This window comes from Propithecus coquereli, unplaced genomic scaffold (genome assembly GCF_000956105.1).
Source record: "Propithecus coquereli isolate 6110/MARCELLA unplaced genomic scaffold, Pcoq_1.0 Scaffold126, whole genome shotgun sequence".
NCBI lineage: Eukaryota > Metazoa > Chordata > Mammalia > Primates > Indriidae > Propithecus > Propithecus coquereli.
The window spans coordinates 4,797,650-4,811,613 of NW_012136747.1; the positions used below are offsets into that span (position 1 = coordinate 4,797,650).

Genomic DNA, 13,964 nt, shown 5'->3' on the forward strand with positions numbered 1-13,964 from the left:
CCTGTGAGAAGGAGCACAGGTCCCCGGGCAGGGTGGAATTGAAGCCTGGCCTGGCGTCGCTTCTGTCTCCTCCTTTGCACACTGGAGGTTGAGTACTGGACTCCGCCCCGTGGCGTGCTGGGGAGTGCGTGGGGGCCAGATGCTCAGTGACAGCACTGGCCCTGCTGCCTTCAGCGAGGCATCCGTGTCCCCTCACCTTCCAAAGAGGGCCCCTCTCCCTCCAGAGGATAAACTCAGGTGTCCCGGTGCACTCTCCTTACCGCTCTCACCCCCACCCAGGGCCTTGGGTGGCCCTGCGCAGTGTCTGTCCTGCCCTGCCCCAGAGAAGGTTTCCTCCACATCCAGAAGCACCGCAGTCAAAGACGAGGGAGGCTACAAAGGCCCCACGAAGCAGGAAGCTTGGGAGGCAGGTGGCAAAGGCGAGCCTTCGGGACTGGCGGGTCTGAGTTCAGATCCCACTGTGTCCCCATATGTGGGGGGCCTTAAGCAAGACATTTCTCTGAGCCCCGTGTCCCCAGCTGTAGTGGGGACGACAGTGCTGATCTCGCAGGGCAGCAGTGAGGAATAAATGGCGTACAGAAAGGGAACTGTCAGTAGATACCGCCCCCACCTCGTGACCAGGGAGGCAGGCGAGGGGGCGAGGCCACTGCGCAGACTGCTCCGTTGGGTTTGTGTTTATTTGATACAGGCCCAGTGCCCAGCCCTCTGCCGGAGAAGTGGCTGGGCTGGGGGACAAAATAAATAAAGGCCGCCAAGGTGTGAGTGTGGACCGGGCGGGCCACTCTGGGGCAAGGCGAGGGTGCACAGGCACCGGCGCCAACCTCAGCTGTCCACCCTGGCAGCTCCGGGGGCGGGGCCGTGAAAGTGCCCACAAGGACCACGTCCTGGACTCTCTGCCACCTCCAACCCCTCTTCCTGTCTGCCCTCTCTCCCCTTCCTAAGGCAGGTCCAGAGACCAGGCTTTCCCTCTGGCGGGGGTGGGGGTGGGGCGCTAGCGTCCAGGTCCCAGGCCGTGGCCCTGGTGCCTTTCCCGGGCAGGAGCCCAGCTTAGCTGTGCGAGGACAGAGGAGCAGGGAGGCAGGGCCCCAAGCCAGCAGGCCTTTATGCGCCACCCTGTTGTGCGGCAGCCCCGCCCCCACTCCCACACGCGCAGCCTCCCGCTCACCCTACCCCCCAGAGCCACACCCCGCGGGGGCACTCAGGAGTCACACCAGCTTCCACCCTTGTCCAACGGCCCAGCAGCCCCTCGTGCATCCCTGGACGGCTCTCCAGCTGCTGTGTCCTCCTCCTCTTCCTCTTCCTCGTCCTCCCCGTCCATGTACTCGTCCTGATTAGGGCCGTAGGCCAGGGTGGTGTGCGCCAGGTCCACCTCGATGGGGAAGACATCAGCATCCCGCAGCACCGCGTAGCAGTCGTTGTAGTACTTGGACATGGTGGACACGAAGCGCTGCAGCTGGAACACGATGTCCTGGACTGGAGCGGGAGGGCAGGGGACAGGCACCAATGGGCTGTGGCTGCCTGCCTCGGGGAGGAGACCACCTGGCCCACCTTCCCTCCCCTGGGCTTCCCACTTGGCATCTCACCAACCCCTCATGCCCTGGGAAGGGCAGAGGCAAGGACTGTCCACCCCGGGAGAACCCAGGCCTCCTGGCTCCTGGTTCAGGGAATGGAGGAGGCCGTAGGGCACGTGGATCAGGGACCACACCCATGGAGCCCAGAGCACAGGGCCAGCCCCGTACAGGCCGGGCCCTGGGGAGGTGGGTGGGCTCCTGCCAGGCTTTACATCCTGCGTCTGACCTGGCCCTGGGACCTCAGGTGGCTACTCTACCTCTCTGGGTCTCAGTTTTCCCATCTCTAAAACGGGGAGAAGATGGTATCCCCCCCATACCAAGGGCCCCATAAGAACTAAGGTAGCTCGTGGCCCTCAGGTCCCCAACGCCCACCCGAGGCGCTCACCATGCTTCTGATCCAGCAGCTCCATCTTCTCGAGCACGTCCTTGCGCATCTGGGAGAAGCGGGCGCGGGCCTCCTGGCGGCAGCGCAGGATCAAGCGGTACTCATAGTTGCCTGTGCTCACTCGGTACAGGGGTTCCCCTAGGGCCTGAGGCAGGGGTAGCACATTAGGGACCCTGGGCAGAACGGGGGGGCCTGCTCAGGGACAGATGGGGCAGGGGCAGGAAGGCTGTGGCACTAACCCCCTCCCCCAGCTCACAGCCCTGCACCACACTGCATTTTCTAAAGCCACCTTGCTGCTTCACTTCCGAGATGCCAGCAATTGTTAGAAGCACTTAGTGATAATAGATTTGGAGCTTGGAAAAAAAACAACAAAAATCCCAAACCTTTGCCACATTAAATGGATATTGGCCACAAGATGGATCCTGACAGCAAAAGTATTAAAAATTTAAAAAATAAAAAGGGCCTCTTAGGAGTAAAGAAAGTCAGCTTTTCCCTGTAAGAGCCTTACTAACTGCGGGGGGCCGTGGCCGGGAGCAGGCATGGGGAGCGGGCCCCCGCAAGCCGCTAGGGAGGGACTGAGGTGGGGGTGAGTGGCCCCAAATATCCAGGAACGAGAGTCCGACTAAACCCCCAGGTCTCTCCCAGTTGGCCTGACCCACCTGCTGTCCCTGGCAGACCCAGGACATTCGGGGGCTCTGCCAGGCAGGGGCGGGAAGGTGTGTGCCCCCCCCCGACACTCACGATGCAGCTGTACTCCTCGTCGTCCATCTCCTTCACCTTCAGGCAGTACGACTGCGGGACAGGCGAAGCTGTCAGCACGGCCGGTCCGCCCCAGTGGCCCCAGCTCCCCCCATGCGGTTCCCCCAGGCCACCCCAGGAAGCTGGGCCCACCCAGAGAGGGGCAGCCATGCCAGGCCTCCTGGTCCCGCAGCCCCTGAGCTGGGATAAACTGGGGTACGTCGGGAGAGGCTGGCACACATACTCAGGGAGGCCCAGGGGTTACCAAATTCAAGTCCCAAGAGATGCTCTGGGAAAAAAGGGATCCACGGTCAAAGGAGTTTAGGAAGACCCTTGAAGACTCAGACTGCACCTGGCTCTCAAAGGCTGAGGCCTGCAGCAAAGGAACCTTGGCTTGCTTAATGGGGCTTTTCTCAATTCCTCTGACCATAGGATTATTATTTAAATGTAAATTTCGTTAACACCCACTTTACAACCACTGACCTGGTCTAACCAATTGGTAAAGTGACAAAAAAATCCAAAGGGGTCAGAGTGATAGAGGGAGAGCTTGCCCATCCCAAGCTCTCAGCCTCCCAGAGGCTCCTCTGAGCAGTCAGGGAAGGGCCCAGGCTGCACCTCCGCCGGCCCCCGGTCCCACATCCTTAATCAGACATGACGGACATCCTGGACCAGTCCTGCCTGCCACGGTGTGGGTGACAGGAGGGGGGCAGATCTCAAGCGGGCTCTCACCAGCGGGCCCGACGCCTGGGGACTACTCACCAGGTACTCGAACTTCACGTCCAGGTACTTCTTGATGGTGAGGCGAGTGTCTGGGATGGCTTTGTTGAGGTATGTGTTCAGATCCGTCAGCATCTGACGGGGAGGGTGGGTGGATGTCATGGGCAGCCATGCCAGGGTTACAAAGAATGGCACTGATGAGTCACCCCTTCTAGTGGACTCGGACTGTCAGAGGCAGAGGGTGCTCCCTGTGGCCTTGTCCATTCCAAGGATAAGAAGACTAAGGCCAGGCCAGGAGCAAGCTGTCACTCAATGGCAGAGCCAGGGCCAGAAACCAGCCTAGAGGTCAATGCTGAGGCCCAAGGAGGCACAGCGACTTACCCACGGTCAGCTGTGGAGGTGACCAAGCCAGAACCTGCACCCAGGCGCTCTGACTCCAGTATAGGACCCTTTCTGCAGGCCACGTGTCCCCTCCCTACCCTCACATGCTGGACACACGCCATTCTCCAAGAGACCTACCGGCTTGATGGTTTTCAGGAGCCGAATGCCAAACTTCTCAATGCTGCGGTGGGCGTCGGCAAACTTCATGAAAGCCTCGCTGGCTGCTGGCTGGGGCTCCCGCACTCCAATCACGGAGAACACGTCCCCAAAGGCTGCATGACAAGTTTGCCTTGGAGGCTGCCCCTACTTGACCCCCTAATGGAGAAGTCAGGGATTTGTTGGGGAGACACAGGGCAGGGGGCCTGGCAGGCTGGAGGCCAAGGTCTGCACAGGGGAGCTGTGTGACCCTTCCCTCTGTCCCGCCCGGCTACAGGAGTTGTAGGAAATACCACCATGTTTAGGAAGGGCCTCGTGCACTGTCAGTGGCAGTACGAGGAGGAAGGCCAGGTCCGGACGTCCCATTATTGTGGCCGCAAAGGCCAGCTGACCTAGACGCTCCCACAGGCCCACCATGGCTACACCCCAGCATCTAGGACCACGCCCAGCACAAGGCTGGCCTCAGGCCAGATGCCATGGGTCTGACCCCCTCTGCATAGGTGTGAGAAGGGGCCCAGGGAAGAACAAGTCATCAGACAGGGGTACTGGGCCCAGAAAGGCACAGGGTCACACAGCAGGTTTGGGGGATGCCATTACCCCGGTGGGTCTGCGACAGCTCATAAAAGGCCCGTAGGAGGCTCTTGGTGTGTTCCATCATCCCTGTGGGAGAGACACAGTGATAGGGGATGGGGACACATGGCAGGGACCACACTGCCCAGGGAACAGCCTCCCACTCCCACCCGCCCCTGAGGCCCTCACTGGGTCCTGGTCCACTGACTTTTCCCACAGCCCCACTGGGGCCAGGGGTGAAGGTGAGGGGCCCTGTCAGACAGGAGCTGGGAGTCAGGACTCTGCAGCACCCAGGGGGCAAGGCCTCCATGGGAGCCACCTGGGCAAGCACGGGATCCTGGGGTTCTCACTATGTTTCCACGTACTATTATTAGAATTTTTATGGGTATGATTTTTTTTTTAATTTAAAGATCTCAATTGGCTTTTTTGTGATTCTAGAATTGGGCAACACTTCATTTCATAAAATAGAATAAGTATTCCCAGTCTGAATTATTTTTAAATTCAGAAAAAAGCATGTCTTCTTAAGAATTCTTAATGGCCATGCTGCTAGAATTCACAGGCCAGTGTCCCCACTGCCACTCTGCTGAGAGCAGGGCTGCCCAGGTAGAGCCAGTGCCAGGACGAGGCCACCCCCACCTTTGTACAGCTCAGCGGTCCGCTCCAGCTCCTCCAGCCTCTTCACCAGCCCATCTGTGGGGATCCGGAGAGAGAGAGGGCGAGTCAGGGGTCTCAGTGAGCCGTGGGGGAGGAAGAGGGAGCCGAGGGAGGCTTGGGGAGAGGAAGCCCCAGAGGAGAACCAGGATCAGCACAGGGATGGAGGGGGGTTGGCGTCTCAGGTCAGCTGGGTTCAGAGACGTTTGTAAATGGTTGGGCCCTCCCCAAGGCCACACCTGCGGGTGGCTCCCCACGGCCACCGGAAGGCCCTTACCCGGCAGTCAAGGCTCCCGCACCTCTAACCTCGCCTGCCCACAGCCACGGAGGAAGGCAGCGGAGGCCAGCAGGAGAGGGCAGGTCAGCCTAACTTTAACGCCGGCCAGAGTCAGCCGCTATACAGGAGAAGCACATGGACAGCTCAGCAGTAAGAACACGATTTGGGGACGGGAGAAGTTCCAGAAGGTTCTGAAGAAGGGTTCACATTGGGAGAAGGCCTTGGTGATCATATTTCATTGGCTGAACTAGCGTTTAGTTCACTGGCTGAACTGTGTGCCAGCCACAGGGTTAGGCCCAGGGCACAACCGTGACGAGTGAGATCCAAGTCCTGACCTCAAAGCTCGAAGTCTCGCAGAGGCCATGCCAGTGGCGGGGCTGTGACCAACAGTGTGACAGTAAGGGCTTCAGGGGTGAGGTAGGGCTGCTGCCTCACCTCAAGCTCTCAAAATGGGAGGAGGCTGATCACCAGGGACGGATCAGGCATTCCAGATGGGGGAGGGGCAGGAAGCGATGGGGACAGACTAAGGACCAGGGCGGTGAGGAGCTGGCGCTGAGCACGCCCTCCCCGGGCTGCTGCCGACTCTGTACAGGACCACCACCCCGTGAAGGTGCGGTACATACACACCTCCCCACTAGGGACAACTGGAGCGCAGGGGCCCCGTGTTGGTGGCTTCCTTGCCCAGCCTCCCCCCAGGACAGGGCCTGGCCTTTAATAGCACCGGCAGCAGCCACTTACTGAGTTACTGCGCTGGCACCAGACCTGCTGAAGGCTCCCTGGACACATCTCGGTCCTTCAGTCTGAGCCTTTGAGGCAGGGACTACTCTCCCCATTTTACAGAGAAAACAAAGGGACAGAGAGGTAAAGCCACTTGCCCAAGTCACACTGCAGGGACTGTCCAAGCTGGGTGCTCTCTGCCCCAGTCTCCTTGCTGACTTGGGTCAGGGGATTTTGAGCAGGACAAGAGGAGGGGAGCAGCGGAGGCTGGGTCTGGGCCTTTCTCCGGGCAGGGAAGGTGGCTGTGATGGGCTATAGGGGAAAGGGAGCACCTCGGAGGCTTCTGGGAGGCTCTGGCCACCCAGTGGCCTCCAGGCCCTGCCTCTGCGGCGCCTCAGCACCCACCAGCCGGCAGGAAAGGAGCCACGTAAGCGTCGCGCTGTTGTTTTTAGCTGGGTCATGGGACATCATGACAGCTTCAATTTTAGAAACCCTATTTAAGGCTGGGGAAATTGCAAGGTTTAGGGGGAAAAACACAACAACCAGTTCTAATTTCATCTCAACGACTGGTAACTACAGTAACAAGGATTTATAGGCACCAAGAGGCCGAAAATAGCAGCCACCACTTTTGTGCACCATTTGGAACAAGCTCAGACCCCGCCCCCACGTCCCTAGCCAATAGCGCCCAGCGTGCCCAGCTGAGCCTACAATTTCTATAGGTATTTATATCCAGCCCCCACGCACACTGCGGAGCTGCTGCTATTTATAAACCCAGGCGGGCAACGGCAGGAGCAGGACCGAGTGTTTTATTGGCCACCCCAGGGAGAGAACGCATGTTGGGATGCGCGCACATGTGTGAGAGTGTCTAAATGCGTTTATGTGCCCCCGCACCCGCGCCTGGGCAGCCACCTCCAGAACCCTGGGCAGGCCCTGCTGAGACAAGGGCAGCAGCGCCACCTCCTGGAGAAAGGCGGGCGAGGTGGGCAGTGAGTGCCGGGATGGGCACAACCCGGGCAGGGGGCTGAGGCCCGGCTCTGAGAGCGAGCTAGAAGGAGGCACCTCCCTACTCTGAGTCTGCTTCCTTGTCTGTGACCTGGGGGACACTGACTGTAAGGACGGCCCAGCTGACAGCTGTGGGCACTCTGGGGGCTAGAGAGGCCTCCAGGGACGCACAGAGATGGTGACTCAGCCCACAGGCAGAGGCCAGGGCCAAGCCAGTGGGACCCACGTCTATGTGGTGGGCAGCCGAGGTGCCCCTCCCCCTGAGCGTGGGCTTGAGTCCCTAGGGCCAGAGGTGGGTGGGACGAGGGGACTCACCGTTGCACAGGATGGCCCGGCTCAGGCCCAGGGCATCTGCAGTCCCTGAACTCATGTTCTCCACCAGCCGGTGTTTGACCTTCTTCAACACTGGGGCCGGGTGAGAAAGGAGAGTGTGTAGCCGCCCCGAGGCCACCCATGCCCCCAGCCTCATCAGGACTCACAGGGAGCGACCAGCAGAGGGCAGAAGGGGCTGAACTGGGGTTTGGTGCTGGGGGTGGCTCAGTGGAGAGGGGAGTGTGGGGGAGTGTCCCAGTGGAGAGGGGGCTGGCCCTGCCCCATTCACCTGCACTCCACAGAGGGAGTGTTGGGAACCCGAAAGGAGACAGAAGCGCCTGGCCAAGAGCCTGGTGCACGACATCGGCTAGCGGTATCGCTGGGGGCCCAGCGCTGCCCAGGCTCGGCACAGGCTGCCAGGCGTCTAGGGAGAGCCTCTTCCCCTCTTCTCTCCCACATCAGGACCTGGGGTGTCCCGCGGGAGGGGAGAGGGGAAGGGTCGGTGCCGGGCTGGTTATGTCAAAGCAATGGGCACCATCAATGACCACTGGCCTCAGAGCCCAGTCTCAGTGAGTGCACACGACCAGCTTGGTCCTTGGAAAGGGACCTGGGTTGGAACCAAAGGGTTTTAGAGGACAACTTCCAGGACAGAGTCAGTCTGCCTTTAGCCTCTTTCCTTAGAAACCCCGAGGTGGTGGCTCTGGCCCTAGGATGTAGGCAAAGGGTCGCTGGACTCCAGAGTTGAGATATGTGTGCTCACCAGGGGGCCACAGAGCCCTCTCTGGCGCTCAGGCTCTGATCCATAATGTGAGGCTGGTCCAGAGGACTCGAAGCTACTGTCCAGCTCTTGAGTCTTAAAGTTTCTACAGAACCAAGGTCCAGCCCCTCTAGCGGGAGGCAACCTGCCCCAGGGCATGCTGTGTGCAGAAGGGTTGGCCTCTGACCTCTGCACGATCGCCTGGGGCCAGTTCAGACCTCGCGTCTTCCTAGGGCTAGAAGGCAGAGAGGCCAGTGGGGAGGGGGCGTGCAGCGGGCACGAGGCAGCAGGTAAGCAGAGGGGCTAGCCTACAAAGGACAACTCTAGGGCAGTAAGATCCCAGAGGAGGTGGCTAAGGGGGTGGAGATGGAGGTGAAACACGGGGCAGTGAGAAACCGGGTCCAGAACAGCCATAGGGGAGCACACCCCAGGTCCTCCCAGGCCTTTCGGATCTGCTTGGTCAGAAAATGTCAGCCCGCAGCCACATAACTATCGATGCTACTGTCGTAAGGGGAGACAAGGGCTGGAGGGCTTGTGGAACCCCAGGACACTACTGCTCTGGCCCAGCTTACCAATGTCCAGGGACATGCCCTGCTTGGGGTCCGCCTGCAGCTTGTTGTAGTGGATGGTCACCTCCCCCTAGAAGAGCAGCACAGGCAGACATGTGACACAGTCTCCTGGACCCCAAGCCCCTTCCCCTGGCGAGGCCTGTTGGTCCTGGGATCTGTGGGTCATGAGAACCTGGAGCCCCAGGAAGGGGCTGGGCTGAGGGCTGTGACGTGGCCCTTTGGTGTGACCCTACAGGGCTCAAGGCCAGCGGGGGAGGCCGGTGCGAACCAGGGAGTTATTACACAAAGTGCATTCTAGCAACTGCTCAGGAGAGGGCTTCTGGGCAGAGGTGCGCGCTTCTCCTGAGACTTCCCTGACCACGTGAGGCCACTGGGGTCGCTCTTGTCCTTGCAAACCAAAGGCCCCTGAACTTAGGACTGAGTCTATCCAAATATAAAACAGGATTTAAAAACTGAGTCCTGAAGGGAAACCAAAATGAGCCGATGCAGTGAGAGTCAGGGGTGAACCGCTCCCCCAGAATGCAACATGGAGTGTGCTTGGCGGGGTGGGGGCAGACAGCAGCTGTCGGGTAAGGTGAGAGCACTGCAGTGGGAGTCAGGCCCAGGTTCGGCTGTGCGACCACAGCAGATCACATTCTCCCTCTGGACACTGGTAGACGGGACAGTAATCCCTGCCCAGCACCCAAACATGGGAGCTGGGAAATTCCCACGTTAACATCAAGGCTATGCTCTCGTCCTCACGGGCTGGCACAAGACAAGCCTCAGAGGACGGGGGCCGGAGGGTGGGGGGATCCAGAGAGAGAGAAGGAGAGGGGAGGGGCGGGGTTGCGGGAGAAGGGGGCACAGACAACCCAACTCTGCCAGAATGGAGCACCCTGAGACTATTTTCCACAATCAGCTCCTCTGCCCTGCAGGTCATGCCCGGGACAGTGATACCCTAACCACGGGGAGTGGCATCTGAGGTCTCAACGAACACTGTCGCTTCCTTTTATACAACAGAGCTGAGACCCAGCCCCAGTCCCTGCTTTGTCCTACAGCTAAAGGGAGCTCTGGTGGGACAACTTACAGGATCGGGACCTTCCTCCCGGCAGAAACGAATGAGAGGGGGAGGGGGAGGGGGTGACTCGGGAGCAGACCAAGAAGATACAGGGGAGAGGGTGGAGAAGCAGCTGGAACAGGTCCCCACGACACAGGGGATGAAGTCAGGGTCAGGGAGGAGGAGGAGGAGAGGTGCGGATGGCTGGGGTGAGGGAGCTGAAACACTTGGCCACAATCCACAGCTGGGACCTTTGCCTCTGAGACTTTTAAATCATCCCATGGCTTCGTGCCTCCTTCACATTAGTTCTTTCACTGCATGGGTTTCCCAGGAGTTACCAGCAGCCACTTGTCTAGGAAATGGCCAAAGGCTGCACACTTGCTTCCAGGGTGGCCAGGATGCGGCCTGCCATCCGGGGAGGGTCCCTGTGGACAGAGGCCTTGGCCTGGAGCACCGGGGGGCTGGGGGAGAGCAGGGAGCAGGCAGTGTGTGATATGGTCTACAGGACAGATGACCAGCTGGCCTGGGAGAGGGGTCCCTGGGCATCTGTGAGCCCAGGAGGACCCACTGGACTGAAAGTTCCCGTGGGTACGGGGAAGGGCGCTCCTCGCTCCCTCGTAGCCCTCCCAGGCCAGCATGGTCAGCTGACGTGACTGGTGTCTACTGACCCTGGTAGGTTCACCCTAGGCCTTTACCTTCAGCTCCAGCCCAGACTGGGGACACACGGGCTTGCCCAGAGGCACAGTTCTGAGTTTGTCACCTCCCCTGGGAGCTCACAGGGACCTTGCGGTCTTGTTGCTTGCTCACTGTCTCGCCAAGGCTCGGCACAAGTCTTGGAGCACAATTCGTATCTACCGAATGAACAACGGATAAACCGAGGGAGGCTGCAGGGTGACCCTGACCCTGATGTGCCGGGGAGGGGAGCAGTGAGGGCAATCCCCTGTGGGGGCTTCTGGCACCTGAGAAGTGGATGTGGCCGCCCTGGGCCCCGGCAGCCCTTACCTTCACCTCCTGAATCATCTTCGCCACCTCCACCTTAGTTTTCCCTTTGATCGACCTGCCATTGACACCGGTGATCTCATCGCCAGCCGCCACCGTGCCGTCCAGGGCAGCTGGGGTGTTGTCAAATACCTGTGGATGCGTGAGGAGGATTGTGGGAAGGAAACAGAGGACTGAGGTAAAACCTGGGGGAGACAGTCATCCCTCCACCCAACCAATGGGCTCTCTCTTCATCTCTACCCGCTGTTCTCTTTCTTTTTTTTTTTTTTGAGACAGAGTCTCACTGTGTTGCCCGGGCTAGAGTGAGTGCCGTGGCGTCAGCCTAGCTCACAGCAACCTCAGACTCCTGGGCTCAAGTGATCCTTCTGCCTCAGCCTCCCGAGTAGCTGGGACTACAGGTATGCGCCACCATGCCTGGCTAATTTTTTCTATATATTTTTAGTTGTCTGATTAATTTCTTTCTATTTTTAGTAGAGACGGGGTCTCGCTCTTGCTCAGGCTGGTTTCGAACTCCTGAGCTCAAACGATCCTTCCGCCTCGGCCTCCCAGAGTGCTAGGATTACAGGCGTGAGCCACCGCGCCCGGCCTACCCGCTGTTCTCTTAAGTGGTGCCGGTGAAGGGCAAGGGTAAGAACTCAACTGACAGGGGTGATGGCCGCAGTTCTTGGGGGAGGGGGAGGAAGACACAGTAGCTAGCAAACTCGAACTGACCAGGCTTTTCTTTTCTCACATCAAATCCACCAAACCTCACACACCCACGTAAGCATTTGCTCCTCCAAAGTCATTTCTTTAATAGGTTTTCCCACCAATACTGTTCTGAGCTGCCTCAGAGCCCCGAGCACCTCTTGTCAATTCCTGCGCCTCACACAGGTCCCCAAAGAGCAGCCCAGGGCTGCCCTGAGCAAAAGTCCCACAAGTCTATGAGCCCCTTTTCCCAAGGTGACCCCCTGAACAGGATCCATACTCACTGGCTGGGTGAGGCTGGGTGTGTCTGCCAGACATCAGGTGCCTGGGTGACACTGACAACAAGCGGAAAGGAGGCTACGTAAGTGTAGACACAGACAGACACAAGAATACAAAACTATATCCGAAAAAGAAACTACTAGAAGAGATATAAAAATTGTCAGCAGTGATTCTGATGTTGTCTTCCCTCTACCTTTAGTTTCTAAATTTTCTACAAAAAGTATGTGGAAAGAATGCTTTATAATGTTTTTATACCCACACACATATATACATATATATATATAATGTCACAAATGAAATAATTAAGATGAATATTTCTCTCCATTACTTTTCAGAATTACCCTAAAAACACAATAATGGTGGTGAAAGATTTGTACAATGAAAACTACAAAACATTGCTGAAAGAAATTAAAGATGATATAAATAAATGGGAATACATTCCACATTTATGGAGTGGAAGACTTTGATATTGCTAAGATGTCAATATTACCCAAAGCAATCCACAGATTCAATGCAATCTCTATCAAAATCCCATTGACATTTTTTATAGAAATAGAAAAACTCATCCACTCATATGGAATCTCAAGGGACCCCCATATAGCCAAAACAATCTTGAAAAAGAAGAACAAAGTTAGTGGTCTCACACTTCCTGATTTCAAAACTTATCACGAAGCTATAGTAATCAAAACAGTGTGGTATTGGCACATAGACAGACATATAGGCCAACGGAATAGAAGAGCAAGCCCAGAAACAAATTGTCACATATATGGTCAGATGATTTTTGACAAGTGTGCCAAGAAATTCAATAGGGAAAGAAAGGAAAGTCTTTTCAACAAATGGTGCTGGGAAGAAAATACCTCCACATGCAAAAGAGTAAAGTTGATCCTTACCTAGCACCATATACAAAAACGAACTCAAAATGGATCAAAGACCTAAATGTGAAAGCTAAAACTATAAAACTCTTAGAAGAAAGCCTGGGCAAAAGTTTCACAACACTGGATTTGGCAGTGATTTCTTGGATATGACACCAAAGGCACAAGCAACGAAAGAAAAAATAGGCAAATTGGGACTTCATAAAACTTTTTAAAAATTTGTGCATCAAAATACACTATCAATAGAGTAAAGAGATAACCTACAGAACGAGAGAAAATATTTTCAAATCACATATTTGGGGATTAATAGCCAGAATATATAAAGAACTCCTAAAACTCAATAACAAAAAATCAAACAATTCAATTCAAAAATGGACAAAGGACTCAGACAGACATTTCTCTAAAGAAGACATACAAAGGTCCAATAAGCACATAAAAAGATGCTCAATGTCATTAATCATTAGGGAAACTCGAATTAAAACCACAATGAGCGGCCGGGTGCAGTGGCTCACGCCTATAATCCTAGCACTCTGGGAGGCTGAGGCGGGGGATTGTTTGAGCTCAGGAGTTCGAAACCAGCCTGAGCAAGAGCGAGACCCCGTCTCTACTAAAAATAGAAAGAAATTAATCAGACAACTAAAAATATATAGAAAAAAATTAGTCGGGCATGGTGGCGCATGCCTGTAGTCCTAGCTACTCGGGAGGCTGAGGCAGAGGATCGCTTGAGCCCAGGAGTTTGAGGTTGCTGTGAGCTAGGATGACACCACGGCACTCTAGCCCAGGCAACACAGTGAGACTCTGTCTCAAAAAAGAAAAAAAAAAAAGACCACAATGAGATACCACTTCACACCCATTACAATGACTACTATCAAAAAACCAAGAAAGTAACAAGCATTGGCAAGGATGTGGAGAAATTGGAACCCTTGTGCACTGCTGGTGGGAATTTAAAATGGTGCAGCCATTGGAAAATGGTATAGTGGTTCCTTATAAAATTAAAAATAGAATTACCATATGATCCAGCAATTCTACTTCTAGGTATACACCCAAAAGAACTGAAAGCAGGGGCTTAAAGAGAGATCTGTATATTTCATAGCAGCATTATTCACAATAGCTAAAAGGTGGAAACAACGCAAGTATCCATCAACAGATGACTGGATAAGCATACCATGGTATATCCATACGATGGAATGTTACTTAGCCTTAAAAAGGAAGTTCTGACACACGCTGCAACACAGATGAAACTTGAGGACATTATGCTAAGTGAAATAAACCAGTCACAAAAAGACAAATA

At 56.0% G+C, this 13,964-nt stretch overlaps 1 protein-coding gene across 2 annotated transcripts in view; it reads right to left on the minus strand.

The window, feature by feature from the left end:
• Positions 1-666: 666 nt before the first annotated feature.
• Positions 667-13,964, minus strand: part of PICK1 (protein interacting with PRKCA 1) — a 17,357-nt gene continuing 4,059 nt past the window's right edge. For both annotated transcript variants that reach the window (XM_012638160.1, XM_012638159.1), the window contains exons 4-13: positions 10,842-10,970; positions 8,807-8,873; positions 7,481-7,570; positions 5,155-5,208; positions 4,546-4,608; positions 3,931-4,064; positions 3,454-3,546; positions 2,698-2,748; positions 1,957-2,101; positions 667-1,473 (exon numbers count right to left, since the gene is read on the minus strand). In XM_012638160.1, coding sequence (XP_012493614.1) covers positions 1,199-1,473; positions 1,957-2,101; positions 2,698-2,748; positions 3,454-3,546; positions 3,931-4,064; positions 4,546-4,608; positions 5,155-5,208; positions 7,481-7,570; positions 8,807-8,873; positions 10,842-10,970 — 1,101 coding nt within the window. In that variant the 3' untranslated portion in view covers positions 667-1,198. The remainder of the gene's footprint in view (positions 1,474-1,956; positions 2,102-2,697; positions 2,749-3,453; positions 3,547-3,930; positions 4,065-4,545; positions 4,609-5,154; positions 5,209-7,480; positions 7,571-8,806; positions 8,874-10,841; positions 10,971-13,964) is intronic.